The sequence below is a fragment of the Diabrotica virgifera genome, chromosome 7 (assembly GCF_917563875.1).
Source record: "Diabrotica virgifera virgifera chromosome 7, PGI_DIABVI_V3a".
NCBI lineage: Eukaryota > Metazoa > Arthropoda > Insecta > Coleoptera > Chrysomelidae > Diabrotica > Diabrotica virgifera.
Window position 1 is genome coordinate 205,795,660 of NC_065449.1, and position 15,097 is coordinate 205,810,756.

The 15,097-nt window shown below is 31.9% G+C and overlaps 1 protein-coding gene across 1 annotated transcript in view; it reads right to left on the minus strand.

Moving 5' to 3' along the window:
- LOC114339053 (regulating synaptic membrane exocytosis protein 2) overlaps positions 1-15,097 on the minus strand; it is a 142,111-nt gene that overhangs the window by 78,554 nt on the left and 48,460 nt on the right. Inside the window, exon 4 of the mRNA XM_050657084.1 lies at positions 13,363-13,424. Within this exon, the coding sequence (XP_050513041.1) occupies positions 13,363-13,424 (62 nt within the window). The remainder of the gene's footprint in view (positions 1-13,362; positions 13,425-15,097) is intronic.

The following is a 15,097-nucleotide window of genomic DNA, read 5'->3' on the forward strand; positions in this document are numbered from 1 at the left end:
ATCCAAATTTGAAAACGGCATTTCGCTATCTCTAACCATCTTCGAGATATCCGAATTAAAAGTCGTCATTGTGACGTTACAAGCCTCCTTTAAATTGTCATTTTCTTCCGACATAGAAACGTCAACTCTACTTTGTTTTCGTTTGACGCAACTAAACGTCAACATAAAATTGAAATGTCAAATAAACAAATTTTATTTATTTATGAAATTACATTCACTATTTTCAAGGAAAACTGTTTATTTTGTATTTATTTATTTTTATTAGATATCAAATCTATATTATACGAGGTATGTCAAAAAATATGAAGTTCGATCAAGATTAAAGTGTCTTTATTTTTCACAATATTGAAAAGTGTTATTATAAAAAGTTGTTTGGAGTTAAAAACTATGTTCTAATATGCAATTACTTGTACATCCTTCTAAAGATAAAAAAATATTTGAAAATGTTTCTCAAATTGCGAGTACCAATATCATTTTCATTCATGTCTTTTATTATTAATTTTACGAAGAAAAGTTATTCTTCATAAAAAGATCTGCATGGTGTAAAATCTAAGATGAAATCATTATATATCAAATTTTATCAATTTGTTTCGAGGTATGTCAAAAAATATGAATTTCGCTCGAGAGTAGAGTACCATTATAGTTCACAATATTTAAATTAGGATATAATTGCATATTAAAACATAGCAATTAATACTAAACAACTTTTCATAATAGAAATTTTCCATATTATGAATTTAAATACGTAAATAAACAAAGTTTTCGTTATGATAATGCTCGCATTTTCAGCTTGTTAAGGATATATTTTTTTTTCGGGCCCCCCTTAACGAACCGCCCTGTGTTAAGAGCCAATTTATGGTAGAAGTACACCAGCAGGGTACCAGGTTTCTCCCCATATGATTATCTGACGCGCTCGAGTAACTGCAAAAATCTCCGCTTAGGCTCCACTACCATAAAATTCAGATACGTTCATATTAAGAGTAGGTATATCAATATAAAAAAATAGGCTAGTAATAGCAACTTCCTCTCTTATCGAACCGCAGAACTGATTGCACAGCCAATTATAAATTAATATGTAAATTATATTTACACCATAAAAAGAAAATTATTTCGTTTCGTTGATATTTTTGTTTATTTTTTAAGTTTTATAGCGCGGCAGATTCGTGCAAATATTATAAGAATTGCACATTTAATGATACAAGCATATAATTTGGACCACATATGCTGCATATATAAAGGTTCAAATTTAGATATGAGGCCCTCTCAGATTTTGCCTTTTACAAAAATGTCGGTCATTTAAAATGGGCGACTATAACTATACATATGTGACTTATAGCACGATATCTTTTGAATGAAAAGTCCGATTTCAACCAAATTTGGTACGTAGGTTCTTTTTATGATTTACAATGTCGTGAACTGGAAGAATCGGTTTACCAGAAGTTGTATTTTTTCTGGTTTTTTAAGTAAAACTATTTTATATTATGTAAATAATGTATTTTCAATTTTTTCACCCTGTATATATTAATTTTTTAAAATGGTAATACCACCATTGAAAAGAGCGTAAGAATATGTTTTAGGTAATATTTTGAACTTTTTAGTTATGTTAATTACCATTTAATAAATGCATAACGTACCTTCACATGCACCTATTTGTGGCAGATTCGTGCAAATATTATAAGAATTATTGTGCATTTAATGGTAGAAGCATATAATTTGTACCACATATACTACACATACAAAAGTTCAAATTTAGATATCAGGCCATCTCAGATTTTGCCTTTTACAAAAATGGCCAACATTAAAAATGGCGGCTACACATATATGTGAATAATAGCACGATAACTTTTGAACGAAAAGTCCGATTTAAGCCAAATTTGGCTTCAAGGTTTTTTTTTTATGAATAAGATCGAGGTCTTGAACCGGAAGAATCGGTTTACCAGAGGCTATGTTTTTACTGTTTTTTTATGTAAAAATATGTTGTTTTTTTTCAATTCTTTCACCCGATATATATTAAGTTTTTAAAAAGGTAATACCGCCATTGAAGAGAGTGTAAAAATATTTTTTAGGAAAGATTTTGAAATTTTTAGTTATGTTAGTTACCATTTAATAAATGCATATCGCATCTCCACATGTACCTATGTGCGCCAAATTCATTTTGAATGCCCGCCATTTTTGTAAAAGACAAAATCTAAGATGGCCTCATAACAAAATTTGAATCTTTGTATGTGTAGTGTGTGTGGTCCATATTATATGCTTTTACCATTAAATGCACAATAATTCTTATATTATTTGCACGAATCTGCCGCACATAGGTTCATAGGTACATATGAAGATACGGTATGCATTTATTAATTGGTAATTAACATAACTAAAGAGTTCAAAATATTTCCTAAAAAATACTTTTACACTCTTTTCAATGCCGATATTAGCTTGTTGAAAAAAAAATAATACATACAGGGTGAAAGAATTAGTAAAAAACAACATGTTTTTACATAAAAATCAGGAAAAACACAACTTCTTGTAAATAGATTCTTCTGGGTTAAGACCTTGGTCTTACACATCAAAAAAAGAACCTATATACCAAATTTGGTTGACGTCACACTTTTCGTTCAAAAGTTATCGTGCTATTAGTCACATATGTACAGTCGCCATTTTGAATGCCAGCCATTTTTGTAAAAGGTAAAATCTGAGATGGAGTTATATCTAAATTTGAACCTTGAGGGGTGTAGTATACGTGGTCCAAATTATGTGCTTCTACCATTAAATGCACAATAATTCTTATAATATTTGCACGAATCTGCCCCACATAGGTACATGTGAAGATACGTTATGCATTTATTAAATGGTAATTAACATAACTGAAAAGTTCAAAATATTTTTTACAAAATATTTTACCGCTCTTTTCAATTGCGGTATTACCATTTTGAAAAATTAATATATATAGAGGGAAAAAATTGGAAAAAAACATATTTTTTACATAAACAACCAGTAAAAACACAACTTCTGGTAAACCGATTCTTCTGGTTCACCATATCCATCTTGTAAATCAAAAATAGAACCTTTATACCAAATTTGGTTGAAATCGGATTTTTCGTTCAAAAGTTATGGTACTATTAAACACATATGTATAGGGGCCATTTTGAATGCCCGCCATTTTTGTAAAAGGCAAAATCTGAGATGGCCTCATATCTTAATTTGAACATTTGTATGTGCAGTATATGTGGTCCAAATTATATGCTTCTATCATTAAATGTGCAATTGTTTCACATATCGGCCGCACTATTATTGCAAAACTTGTTGATAATATTTCATTTCGTCATAATTCTCCCTGCAAAGTAAGATATATTTTGATTTGCAGCTGTTACCTATGTAACTTTACGTTCACCTATGTATTGAAATTATTAACAAAGGTATTTTTGGCACCAGAATAATTAATTTGAGTACTAGCAGGTAATATAAACCACTTAACTATCTGGTGAATAAGTTCAAAATTTCTCCGGAACTCTTTTCCCTTATTTAGGAACTTTTTCCTTATTTAGGAACTCCCATAGCTATAAATCGCAGGAGTTAGACAGAAGATGATTAAGAATTGAAGAATTGGTCCGAACCTACAGTAAACGTTTTGGAAGAAAGAAGAACGTATGAAAGAAATCGCATATGAAAATTTTTCGTAGAAAACGTTTTTCAATATTGCTTAAGCACACTAAAACTAGGCCAAAGTTAGAATGTACGAAAAAGTAAATTATTTTCTAAAAATTGTCTAGCTAATAGTCACTTGCCAGAAATATATTAAAACAGTTAAGATTTTATACCTACTTATACGGCAATGTTTATGTACAGCGGCTATTTTCTATAATTTTACATACGCCGCTATTTTCTACAATTTCGTTTATTATAATTTTTTTCGTGCGGTCGATATTTTCTGAGTTATGAGGGGAAAATAGTGAAAGTTAGAGCATAGTTATTGAATTATTGAATTATCTCGTTTATTATTAGTTTTACATCAAATATGTACCTATACAAAAATTACCATGACCAAAAATATTTCCATTTATTTAGTTGCTCGCTTAAAAAAGATTCAAATTCTGGTATGAGTCCTAGATAACCTGAAAAGTTGCCGTTTTGAACTGATCCTATAACTGAATTATCTCCTCTAATGGCAAGTCCCCTTGTCGTCAGTGTAATTATTGTTGCCACAACACTTTGGCAATAAATAAACTTAAGACTTTGACACTGAATAAACTTAAGACATTTGCCGTGTGGCCCTTTGATTCTTCATGTTGTTTTATTCTGACGCCAGCATTCTTCCAGTCATTGAAACCTGTAGTGAAAAAAGTCAGGTGCGCCTGAGAATTAAATTTTTTACAATTTGGTGCCTTTCATTTTTTTGATAAAATCAATATTTAAGGTAGTACGCATTAGTCTAAGAGCTAGAGCCGAAAAATTATCGTCATAAGTAATATGGAGTATGGCATGTGAAATGTGTCTATTGTATATTGATAATTATGACCCCTTTCAGGCTGACACCTCAGTGGATACAGGAAGTAGCAATAAGGCATGAAAGGGGAAAGTTAGTGTAGTCTTTAAATGTTTTCACCTCCTATTTTGTTAAACCTCCATCGATTTGCATGAAAATTGGTGACTAGTTGTACTCGGCATACGACTAGGCATACTCCAAGAAATAAAAATGATTTGGTGCCAACTTACACTTTTACTCTGGGGGTGGATACCACCCCTTCTCGGGGGTGAAAACTATTTTATTAAAAATAACCCCACAAATCGATAGAGGGACAAATTATAAGTGAAATTTTTTATTCATGTCATTAAAATAAATCAATACTTTTTGAGTTATTAAAGATCAAAGATTTGTCTATTTAAGAGCACATGCGTGAAGTTACGGATGATAAAATGAACATATTAATTAATTGTAGGTTACTAAAATATTATTTTTGTATTATTTCGATATTATAAATTTAGCAAAAGTGTATTCGAATATGTCAAATGTACACATTATTGGACACTCCCAGTTTCTGGACATATTTAGTTTATATTGATAGAAAACATTCAATTAAATATCGAAATAATATAAAAATAATATTTTACTAACATACAATTAATTAATATGTTCTTTTTATCATCCGTAACTTCACGCATATGCTCTTAAATAGACAAATATTTGATCTTTAATAACTCAAGAAGTATTGATTTATTTTAATAACATGATATAACAAATTTTACTTAAAATTTGTCCCTCTATCGATTTGTGGGGTTATTTTTAATAAAATTGTTTTCACCCGCGGGAAGAGGTGGTATTCACCACCAGGGTAAAAGGGAAAGTTGGCACCAAATCAGTTTTATTTATTGAGGTATGCTCTAACTAGTCACCAATTTTCATGCAAATCGATGGAAGTTTAACAAAATAGGAGGTGAAAACCTTAAATGACTGCACTGACTTTCCCCTTTCATCCCTTATTGCTACTTCCTGTATCCACTGAGGTGTCAGCCTGAAAGGGGTCATAATTGTCAATATACAATGGACACATTTCACAGGAAAAACTCCATATTACTTATGACGGTGATTTTTCGGCTCTAGCTCTCCGTCTATATACGGTAAAGGTACGAGCGTAAGACCTGATTGAATTTATAGCATTTGTTTTTGTTCAATATCTCCGCCATTTTCAACTTTTTGACAAAAAGTGTAAGGACCGAAATTGTCGCTACGATTTACTACAATTTTTCGAGAGAACCAGTGGCAAATCTACGAGGGGGGAATGGGGAAATTCCTCCCAACAGGGTCCAAAATTTAGAAAAAATTGTTGAAATATATTACATATAGCACACATGAAACTTAAAATATCAACAGGCAAATTCAACAAATAAAACTTGCTAGTTAATATATAACTCGCATATAAGTTATTATTTATGTCTTTGGTTGGTGTTTCATTGGAAGTTTCAAAAATTGTATAAATTATAATTCTCTTTATTTTTGTTTATGTAGGTACAATTATGTCGTAAAGTTAATAATAAATGAGACAATTCAGTATTTATACTTCTCCTTGACTTCCACTATTTTCTACCTTAACTCGGAAAATATTCATCGCATAAAAAATTGTGCAGAAGAAATAATTGTAGGTAATTGCATTTCCAACAATTTTAGTTCCTACCGTTTTTGTCGAAAAGTTGAAAATGGCGGAGATATTAAGCAACAACGGTTCTCCTTTAAAATCAATATGGCGGCTAATGAAACCGCGGAATTCAGTCGCGATTTTAAATTTACACTACTGTTAATCTTCCATAAAGGATAGAATTATAAAATTTGAGGCAGCTCGGAAACAAGATTCAACTCAATAATTATGCTCTCCACACCACTTTTTACTATTTTCCCACTTAACTCGGAAAATACCAAATGCATGAAAAAAATTGTTAAAAACAAATTGTAGGAAATCATATTTGGAACAATTTTAGTTGAAAATGGCGTACGATATTGAACAAAAATAATTGCTATAAAATCAATCAGGTCTTACGCTCGTGCCATTACCGCATACGTACTACCTTAAATATTAATTTTAGCAAAAAATGAAGAATATCAAAATTGTGCAGAACTTAATTCTCTCTATTTTTGTATAGGTAAATTTTTGTCTTAAAACTAATAATAAAGGAGACAATTCAATAATTATGCTCTAACTGTCATTATTTTCCGCCATAACTCGGAAAATATCGAGCGCATGAAAAAATTGTAATAATAGAAATTATAGAAATTCATATTTTCAACAATTTTGGTTCATATACATTTTGTCAAAAAGTTGAAAATGGCTGAAATATTGAGCAAAAACGGTTCTCGTTTAAAATCAAGATTTCGGTTAACGCAACGGCGGAATTCAGTCGAAATTTTAAATTTATACTACTATTGACCCCCTAAAGATTAGAAAAAATAAAATTTGGGGCAGCTCCTAATGCAAGGTTAGGCCTGTTATTCGTCTAACCCGACTGGACTATAAAGAAAATATTATATTAATCAATGTCTCTTCATTACCTTCATTACTAGCAGATATTTTCATAGGAGATTTTGAGCATGATAAAAAACCCATATATTGTAGAGATTTGTAGATGACGTGTTCTCCATTTGGCCTCAAGAACCACGAGCACTGAAGAAATATTTGATTGACATTCCTTATGTAAAAAATTATGGAAACGGGATGTCTAATATCTCGAGAAATACACCTAAATGAAAAAAAAGGTCAATATTTTTAAAAAATCTATCCAATGACACTCTACATGATTTCCCACCCTACCTTGGACGCGAGGGGCGGAGGGCAAACTTTGAAATCTTTAATAGGAACCCCTATTTTTTATTGCAGATTCTGATTCTACAAAACATTCTTAAAAAACTGTATTCAGTACCATAAAAATTAGTTTCTAGACTTCGAATCTGTATATGTTTTTCTATGATTAGAGCGCCATCTATCAAGATTCGAAAAAAGTTCAGATAAAACTTGTTTACGTTTTCACATAGAATCCTAATCTGCAAAGAAAAATATGGTTTTCCATTTAAGATTTTAAAATTGTCCCCAGCTCCACAGCCAGGGGGTGGGAAGGCAGTGTCGTATATGTGCCATTCGATTGATTTTTAAATAAATATTCAACACGTGTTTTGGATTTCATTTGGAAATGTATGTCTCGAGATATTAGACCGTTTCTATAATTTACTTGTGGTATGACGATAAATCTTTTTTTCAGATTACAGCGCCATCTATCAATAATGAGAAAAACTGTTCATTATACAAGTTACTTATTAAAAAAAAATGGGGATTACTATTTAAGATTTCAAAGATGCCTCCTCCCCGCTCTAGGGGGTGTGGCTCACAGGTCGTGTTTGATATCATTGGATAGATTTTTGAAATTTGAACACGTGTTTTTCACTTTTTCGATCAGATGTTTATTTCGAAAAATATTCGACCGTCCCGCACTTTTTGGCACACCCTGTATATAAAAAATGAGTTCTATGTGTTTTATTATGATGAATTTTCTTGTTATTGAAGCATACCAAATTAGTTAAAATCTTAACCGTTTAATATATTAGCAAAATGGCCCTAAAACCTAAACCACACCAATAAAATTCTTGAACCATCAAATATCTACCTACCAACTACGAATTTTATGAATGTTATTATTATTAATATGATAATAAAAGTCGATTTAATTAGTGTAAGTGTTTTGTTTCTCTTAGCTTCTTACAAAAATTAACTTGGGCCCCTCGTTCTCCATTATTTATATCATAATAAAAATATCTAAGACTGAACACTGATTGCACTTCAACGCGAAATACTTCTTTTCTTTCAATAAATTTACAATGCTTGAGATGAATTTAAGACTTTGGTAAACAATTTTATGTTTGAAAATCACAATTTACGTAAAATAATATTAATACCGAGAATCAAATATAAATATAGATAGTATAATATTAATTTTAATCACTAATGTCAAAAAGCAAGACAAGAAATAAGGCACTTATGCAGATCTGCAGATACCACCAGCAATATCATCAACCAAATAGACTTCATTCTTATTAAGAAGAGATTTAAGAATAGCTTTACTTCGGTGAAGACCAACCCAGGAGCAGATGTCGTATTTTCGGTCTTTTAGTTGGCCAGGTAGAATTCAAAATAAACAAACTTATCAATAGTAAGTAAATCGAAATAGAACCCGGATTAGCAACACCTTGAAAGATACTGTCATTTATCTTATAATGAACGTAAGGGATACAATGGAAACAAAAGCTAGAAACCGCTATAAAATAAGAACACAATGTAGAAGAAAAATGGAGTTTTATCAAAGCCGTAGTACTGAATATGGGAAAAAATATCTGAAAAAAGACCAAGCTTAAAGAATAGTGAATAGATAACTAATAACATTCTGCAGATTATGGATCAAAGGAGATTGGTTAAGAACAAAACGCGGAGAAGTACCAGGAAATCAACAGAGTAATCAAGAAAGAAGAGATTTGAAGAGTCAAGGAGATATGGATGCAAGAAAAAAAATGTAAATTGGAACCTGGTGAAGATAGTCGATGAGAGGATGCAATGCTCTAGAACTGAATTGCATAACTGGCCCATCAATACTAGACAGCGAGGTGAAAGCGGCTTTAGGAAAGTCTAAGTTTACAGTTACTTTATGGACCAGACCAAAGCGTTTGACCAATGTCGACACCAGAAGATGAGCCGCCCTACAAAGAATAGACGAGGATATGGTTATTAGCTGTACAAATATAGATCCCGCTAATGGCAGCACAGGTCAGTTACCTCGGAACCACTCCTAACTCACAATGTGAAATTCTTCTTCTTCTTCTTCTACTTCTTCTTCTTCTTTTTCTTCTTCTTCTTCTTCTTCTTCTTCTTCTTTTTGTATAGACATGACTCTGTCTGTCTTTTCAATGTGCCTCTAGTAAGTTGTCGTTCCATCGTTTTCGTGGTCTTCCCACTGATAGTCTTCCTATTGGGGAACCGTCTCTCGCTGTTCTGACTACCCTATTTGTTGTCCCCTACCCCTACACTATTCGGCTAATGTGGTCATTCCATTCTATTCTTCTGTTTCTTACCCAGTTATCAATGTTATCCAAATTGCATCTCCGTCGCATATCTGTACTTCTAGCTCTGTCCCATAGAGTTTTACCATCGATTTTTCGAAGGGTTTTCATCTCCGCTGTTTCGAGCAATATTTTTGTCCTCTCCGTGTCGGGTCGTGTTTCTGCCGCATATGTCATTATTAATCTGATGACTGTTTTGCCAATGAAACCTCTATACTCTGGGTATAGAGATTTTTGAAGAAAGGAATGACGAAATATGGGGAAAATAGGAGAGAAGAGATCTAAGACAAAAATGAAGAGTGCCTTAGCTCAAGGAAAAATCAAAAGGGCAGAGAGACACTAAATCTCAAGTGAGTATTCGGGCTAGCTTCGATACACAGAATATTGGCTTTAGAGATATAAAAGGAAAGATTTGATAATGAAATGATAGTAACTAGGAAGAAAATGAGATCTTTTAATACAAAAACTTAATACAACTAGGTAAGACCACTGGAGATAGACCGAGATAAAAGGGACGATAAAGAGAGAAGAAAATGGGCGCCAACTCGGACAGCTCAATTTCTGGGGCACAGTATTTGAAAGCTCACTCTACTTAACTGTAGCGAAAAAGAAAAAAAACCTAAGTTTTGGGTCCAGAATTTGAACAGCTCGAGATTTTTGAAATAACGAACGACAGGAACTAAATGACACTGGTCACGACCACCTGAAACACAAAAATACTAAATACTAACCTTGTCTTGCTATTTAGTATTTTTGTGTTTCAGGTGGTCGTGACCAGTGTCATTTAGTTCCTGTCGTTCGTTACTTCAAAAATCTGATGACTGTTTTGTAAATTCTGCCTTCCATTTCTTTTCCGATATTTTTATTTCTCCATATTGTGTCATTCAGGCAACCTGCGCGGCTCTGATTGCTCTATTCACTTGAGCTTCCACTTCTGTTTCGAGCCTTCCGTAGATAGTGTGATGCCTAGTTATTTAAACTCCATCACTTGTTCTATTATCTGACCTTCCAGCTCCAATTTAAATCTTATTGGATCTGCTGTTATAACCATGCATTTTGTCTTTTGAATGTGAAATTGCATGAGCTAAAATCAAAATGAGGCCCTTACTGTGGTGACCTAAGTTTAGAGACCAAGATGTAGATAGGAGGTGCTACGTTCATCCAGTCCTACTATACGAGCCGAAGCATGTACACTGACGCAAGCCACTGAAAAGGAAATCCAAGCTTCTGAGATGTGGATCTACAGAAGGGTATTGAAATCTTAGGTGGATAATATCACCTACGTCGAAATACTTCAGCGCACGAGGAAAGAAAAAACAGTGCTTAACTTATTGAAGCAATGTAAGATAGATATCGAAGATATCGAATTCTTCAACTCATTATGCAGGGTAAAGTATTTGTCAAATGGGGATCGAGTGCCGTCGTATATTGTCTGAAAACCCCCGACAAAATGGTTTGGAACAACCTTCGCCGAACTGTTTCGAATAGCGGTCAACAAAATGATGATAGCCTTGATGATCGCCAATATCCAGATTAAATAAGGTAGTGAAGAAGAAGAAGAAAAAGAAGTGAACACTTATCCATCCAGATAATATAACATGCAATATAGTGTAGGAGAAAGAGAGACCAGATGAAGGAACACGTAGAATACAAAGTGTTATATGTAACAAAGAGAAAGTATGGAATTACAAGTATAAGAGTTATGGAATTAAATAAATAAAAACAACGTATTTTAAAAGTGCTAACGTAATAATTAATATATAATATAATATATAAAATATATAAAACTATCAATAATTAAGTGATAAACATTTTCTTTCCGCTAATAGTCCAGGAACCGAAGCTTTTCACCTCGCAATTTTTACAGAACGGATGGATTTGCTTAAAAAATTTGAGAATAAGTACTGAATAGCCTAAAGATCAAAATCTATATATGATGCCGAAAGGCACTTTTTCCATGGGGGTGATTGCTACCCCATCTCGGAGGTGGAAACTTATTTTGACCGCAAAAGTTGCTGATAAAAACATCCATTCTAACCTAAAAATGTTCTATACATTTTTTTGATAAATTTAATAGTTTTAGATTTATTCGCTATCCAAAGAGTTAGTTTTATATCGAAAAAATCAATGTTTTTCGATAATACTCATTTACGATTCACTCGATTTTTGCCGTAGAAAGAAAAATTTTTTTAATCCATGTTCTTAAGAATTAAATAACCTACAATTTCATATTTAAACATTTTTTCGTATCTCTGATGCTAATCTTTCTATTCTGAAGAAAATGCCATTTTTTACCAAACTACAAAAATTCATTATTCGCTTTTAACTCCAGTTTTTTAAAATCTAATCATTCTAAGCCAGTGAAACTTCTAGTATCTATTAATGAGACATAAATAAAGAAGAATGAATAAGGCCAATGAGTAAAATACCGCTAACTTACATTATTATGCTTCCAATTGGATTTCTCCTTTTTTTTTTCAAAAAAATATATTGATTTTTTAACCGTAACTTTTTTATTTTTTATCTTAAAAAGTTTGTTAAAATAGAATTTTGTAGGTTTTTACAAGATCTATAAGCCTATTACTATTAAATCTTTTTAAAGTCGTCAATCGCAAAAAGATGTGACTTTGAAAGGGATGTAAAGGTGGTTTTTGCATGTTATTACAAGTTTTAATTGTCAATAGCTCACTCAATTTTTGCCGTAGAAAAAATTTTTGCAAACAAAGTAATTGGGAATTAAATAAGCTACAATTTAATGTTTAAACATTTGTCGTATCTCTGATGATAATCTTTCTATTCTGAAGAAAAGGCCGTTTTTACAAACTACAAAAAATCGTTATTCGCTTTTAACTCAATTTTAATAACTCATCATTCTAAGCCGGTCAAACTTCTAAAACCTATTAAAAATACATAAATAAAGAAGATCAAATAAGCTCAATGACTAATTTTAATTAGGGTGGTCATTAGGAGGTTGCTTCCGATCACTTTTTCGCTGAAAAAATAGGGACTGGCATTATTTTCATTAAAAGTCACTTAATTTTTGAGCTAGACTTTTTTATTTCTGGAGATAGATATTTTTAAATACTTTAAATTAGTTTGAACAAGTTATTCTCGAAAATACATAGTTTTCTCATCTTTTTACTTTGAAGCTACAATATTTAGCATTTGACGAAGAAGAGCTAATATACAATAAAGTATAGCTCGAATACTATTGTTCTTAAAGAAAATAAAAAAACCGGTTTTGTTTATTTTTTTTAAGAAGTATATTTTTGTTAAGTAAAGTTTTTTTAATTAAACGAAAACTTTTGGAGTTATGAACAGAAAACTTATTAAAAACATTGATTTTTTCGATATAAAACTAACTCTTTCGATAGCGAATAAATCGATAAATATTAATTTTATCAAAAAAATGTATAGAACGTTTTTTGCTTAGAATGAATGTTTTTACCAACTTTTGCGGTCAAAATATAATAAAAAATTTCCACCCCGAGATGGGGTGGCAACCACCCCCATGGCAAAAGTGCCTTTCGGCATCATATATATTTTGATCCTTGGACTATCCACTACTAATTCTCAAATTTCCAACCAAATCGATCCATTATGTAAAAATTGCGAGGTTTTGTCCTATTTTAAACTTTATTACTTGGACTATAAATGTAACATGTTGCCTTATTCAAACAAACATTGTAAATTTATAACTGCATATAATAATATATGTATAAATCAGTCACATTTCAATAGTTAGATATGTATATTAATAATAGGTTTGTTTTTTATACCGGCGTTTTAGGTAGTTTTCGCCTTGTCGGTGAAGATGGTGCCTTATCAGAAGGATCGGGTTCTGAAACAATACAAACATCATTATAATTTCTTAAATCCGAAGGATATCAAATTATTTATAATAAACAAATTCAAACTACATATATTTTTGAAACATTCTTAGTGTTTCTATATAGAGGGTTACCAATCAAAAGAGCCCATCCCCAAAATTTGACAATATGCATTTAATTTTGTAAAATTGCTCAAACAGGTTGGTTTTTTACTTCTAAGAGGACATCTTACAGCAATATAGATATATGTCGTTTATCAAACACATCCCTTCCAGTATCACAAACTTTTAATATAAATAAGGAATAGATACACCACGCATGACACATCATTATACATGTACTTAGCTGAAAATTTCTCTCATGCATCATTGATTTTTTCCCTACTAATTCTATTCTTGTAAAAAGGTATCAGTTTATTGCAAGTGTTACACCTATTACATACTACATGTAAGGGCTATGTTTTACTATTGCCAAATTCAAATTTTTCCAATAAAGTCAAGAACTATTTTAAAAAGAAATTTGCAACATTTGCAAATTATAAAAATTTGCAAAATGAAATAAATTTTAAATTAGTAAATTCACAATTCAAAACAGTTTACTCATAATTACCTACTCTGTGATGTAAGCCATACGCAAAACAAATAAATCAGCTACTGATTGTTTCATGAGCTAGTCGTCCTTGTATGTCATCTTTCATTTTACTTTAAATAGATTATTTGACTTTTTAATTTTTCATTTTCCCGTACAAAAACTTTTGGAAGTTCAAGTATAAGAGCAAGACAAGATACCAACCGATATTAAATTTTTTCCAATCTTGCAAGTGATTTTACTTGACCTGGAAGGTATAGGCGTGGGTCTAATGGATTCCAATATGGATCTGTACCCATTTTACCTATATGCAACGCGGAAATATTTGCCTCAGAAGGCATCTCCTCAGAAGGGAATTAGATGAAGCATATGAAGACTGAAACATGTGAAGACTTATACGCACAGTATCTCGAAAGTGGTGATCAGGAAATAGCCCACAAGTTCTTAGACAAAATCGAGACAGCTATACGTCAAAAACGGGTAGAGACTGTCAAAAATCTTGACTTCAAAAAATCAAGCCGGCCGGCATGGTCAATGTTGGAAAAATTGGAGGAGTTAACCAACTGCTATCATAGCTTATGTAGTTGCCCACCTTTAGTAACATAGTACTACCCAATCTACGTCTCGAACATACATTGGTTAAAGAATACAACAAAATTTTGGATATTCGTCAACTTATAGTCCACAACGACATTCCAGATATTATTGGAAACTGTCCCCGATCCAGGTTTCTCCCATGAAATCTTCTCAATGGTTGCAGCGATCCAATTTAGATTAAATGCCCTATGGAGAAAAGAACGGGAAAGTAAGACAGATCCGCATTACTGATTTTTTTACAAAATCGTTACGTTTAAAAAAGTTTAAACAAATTATTGATTTATATTAATAACATTTTATAACAAATTTTGCTTAGAATTTGTCCTTCTCTCGATTTGTGGGGTTATTTTTAATAAAGTAATTTTCACCTCCGAGAAGGCGTGACATATACCCCAGGCTAAAACCGCAAGTTGTTATTGTCAATTCGTGAAAATGAATGGAGATTTACCAAAAACGAAGGTCATAGTTCATTTTTACCTTCAGTGACTGCACTATAGAA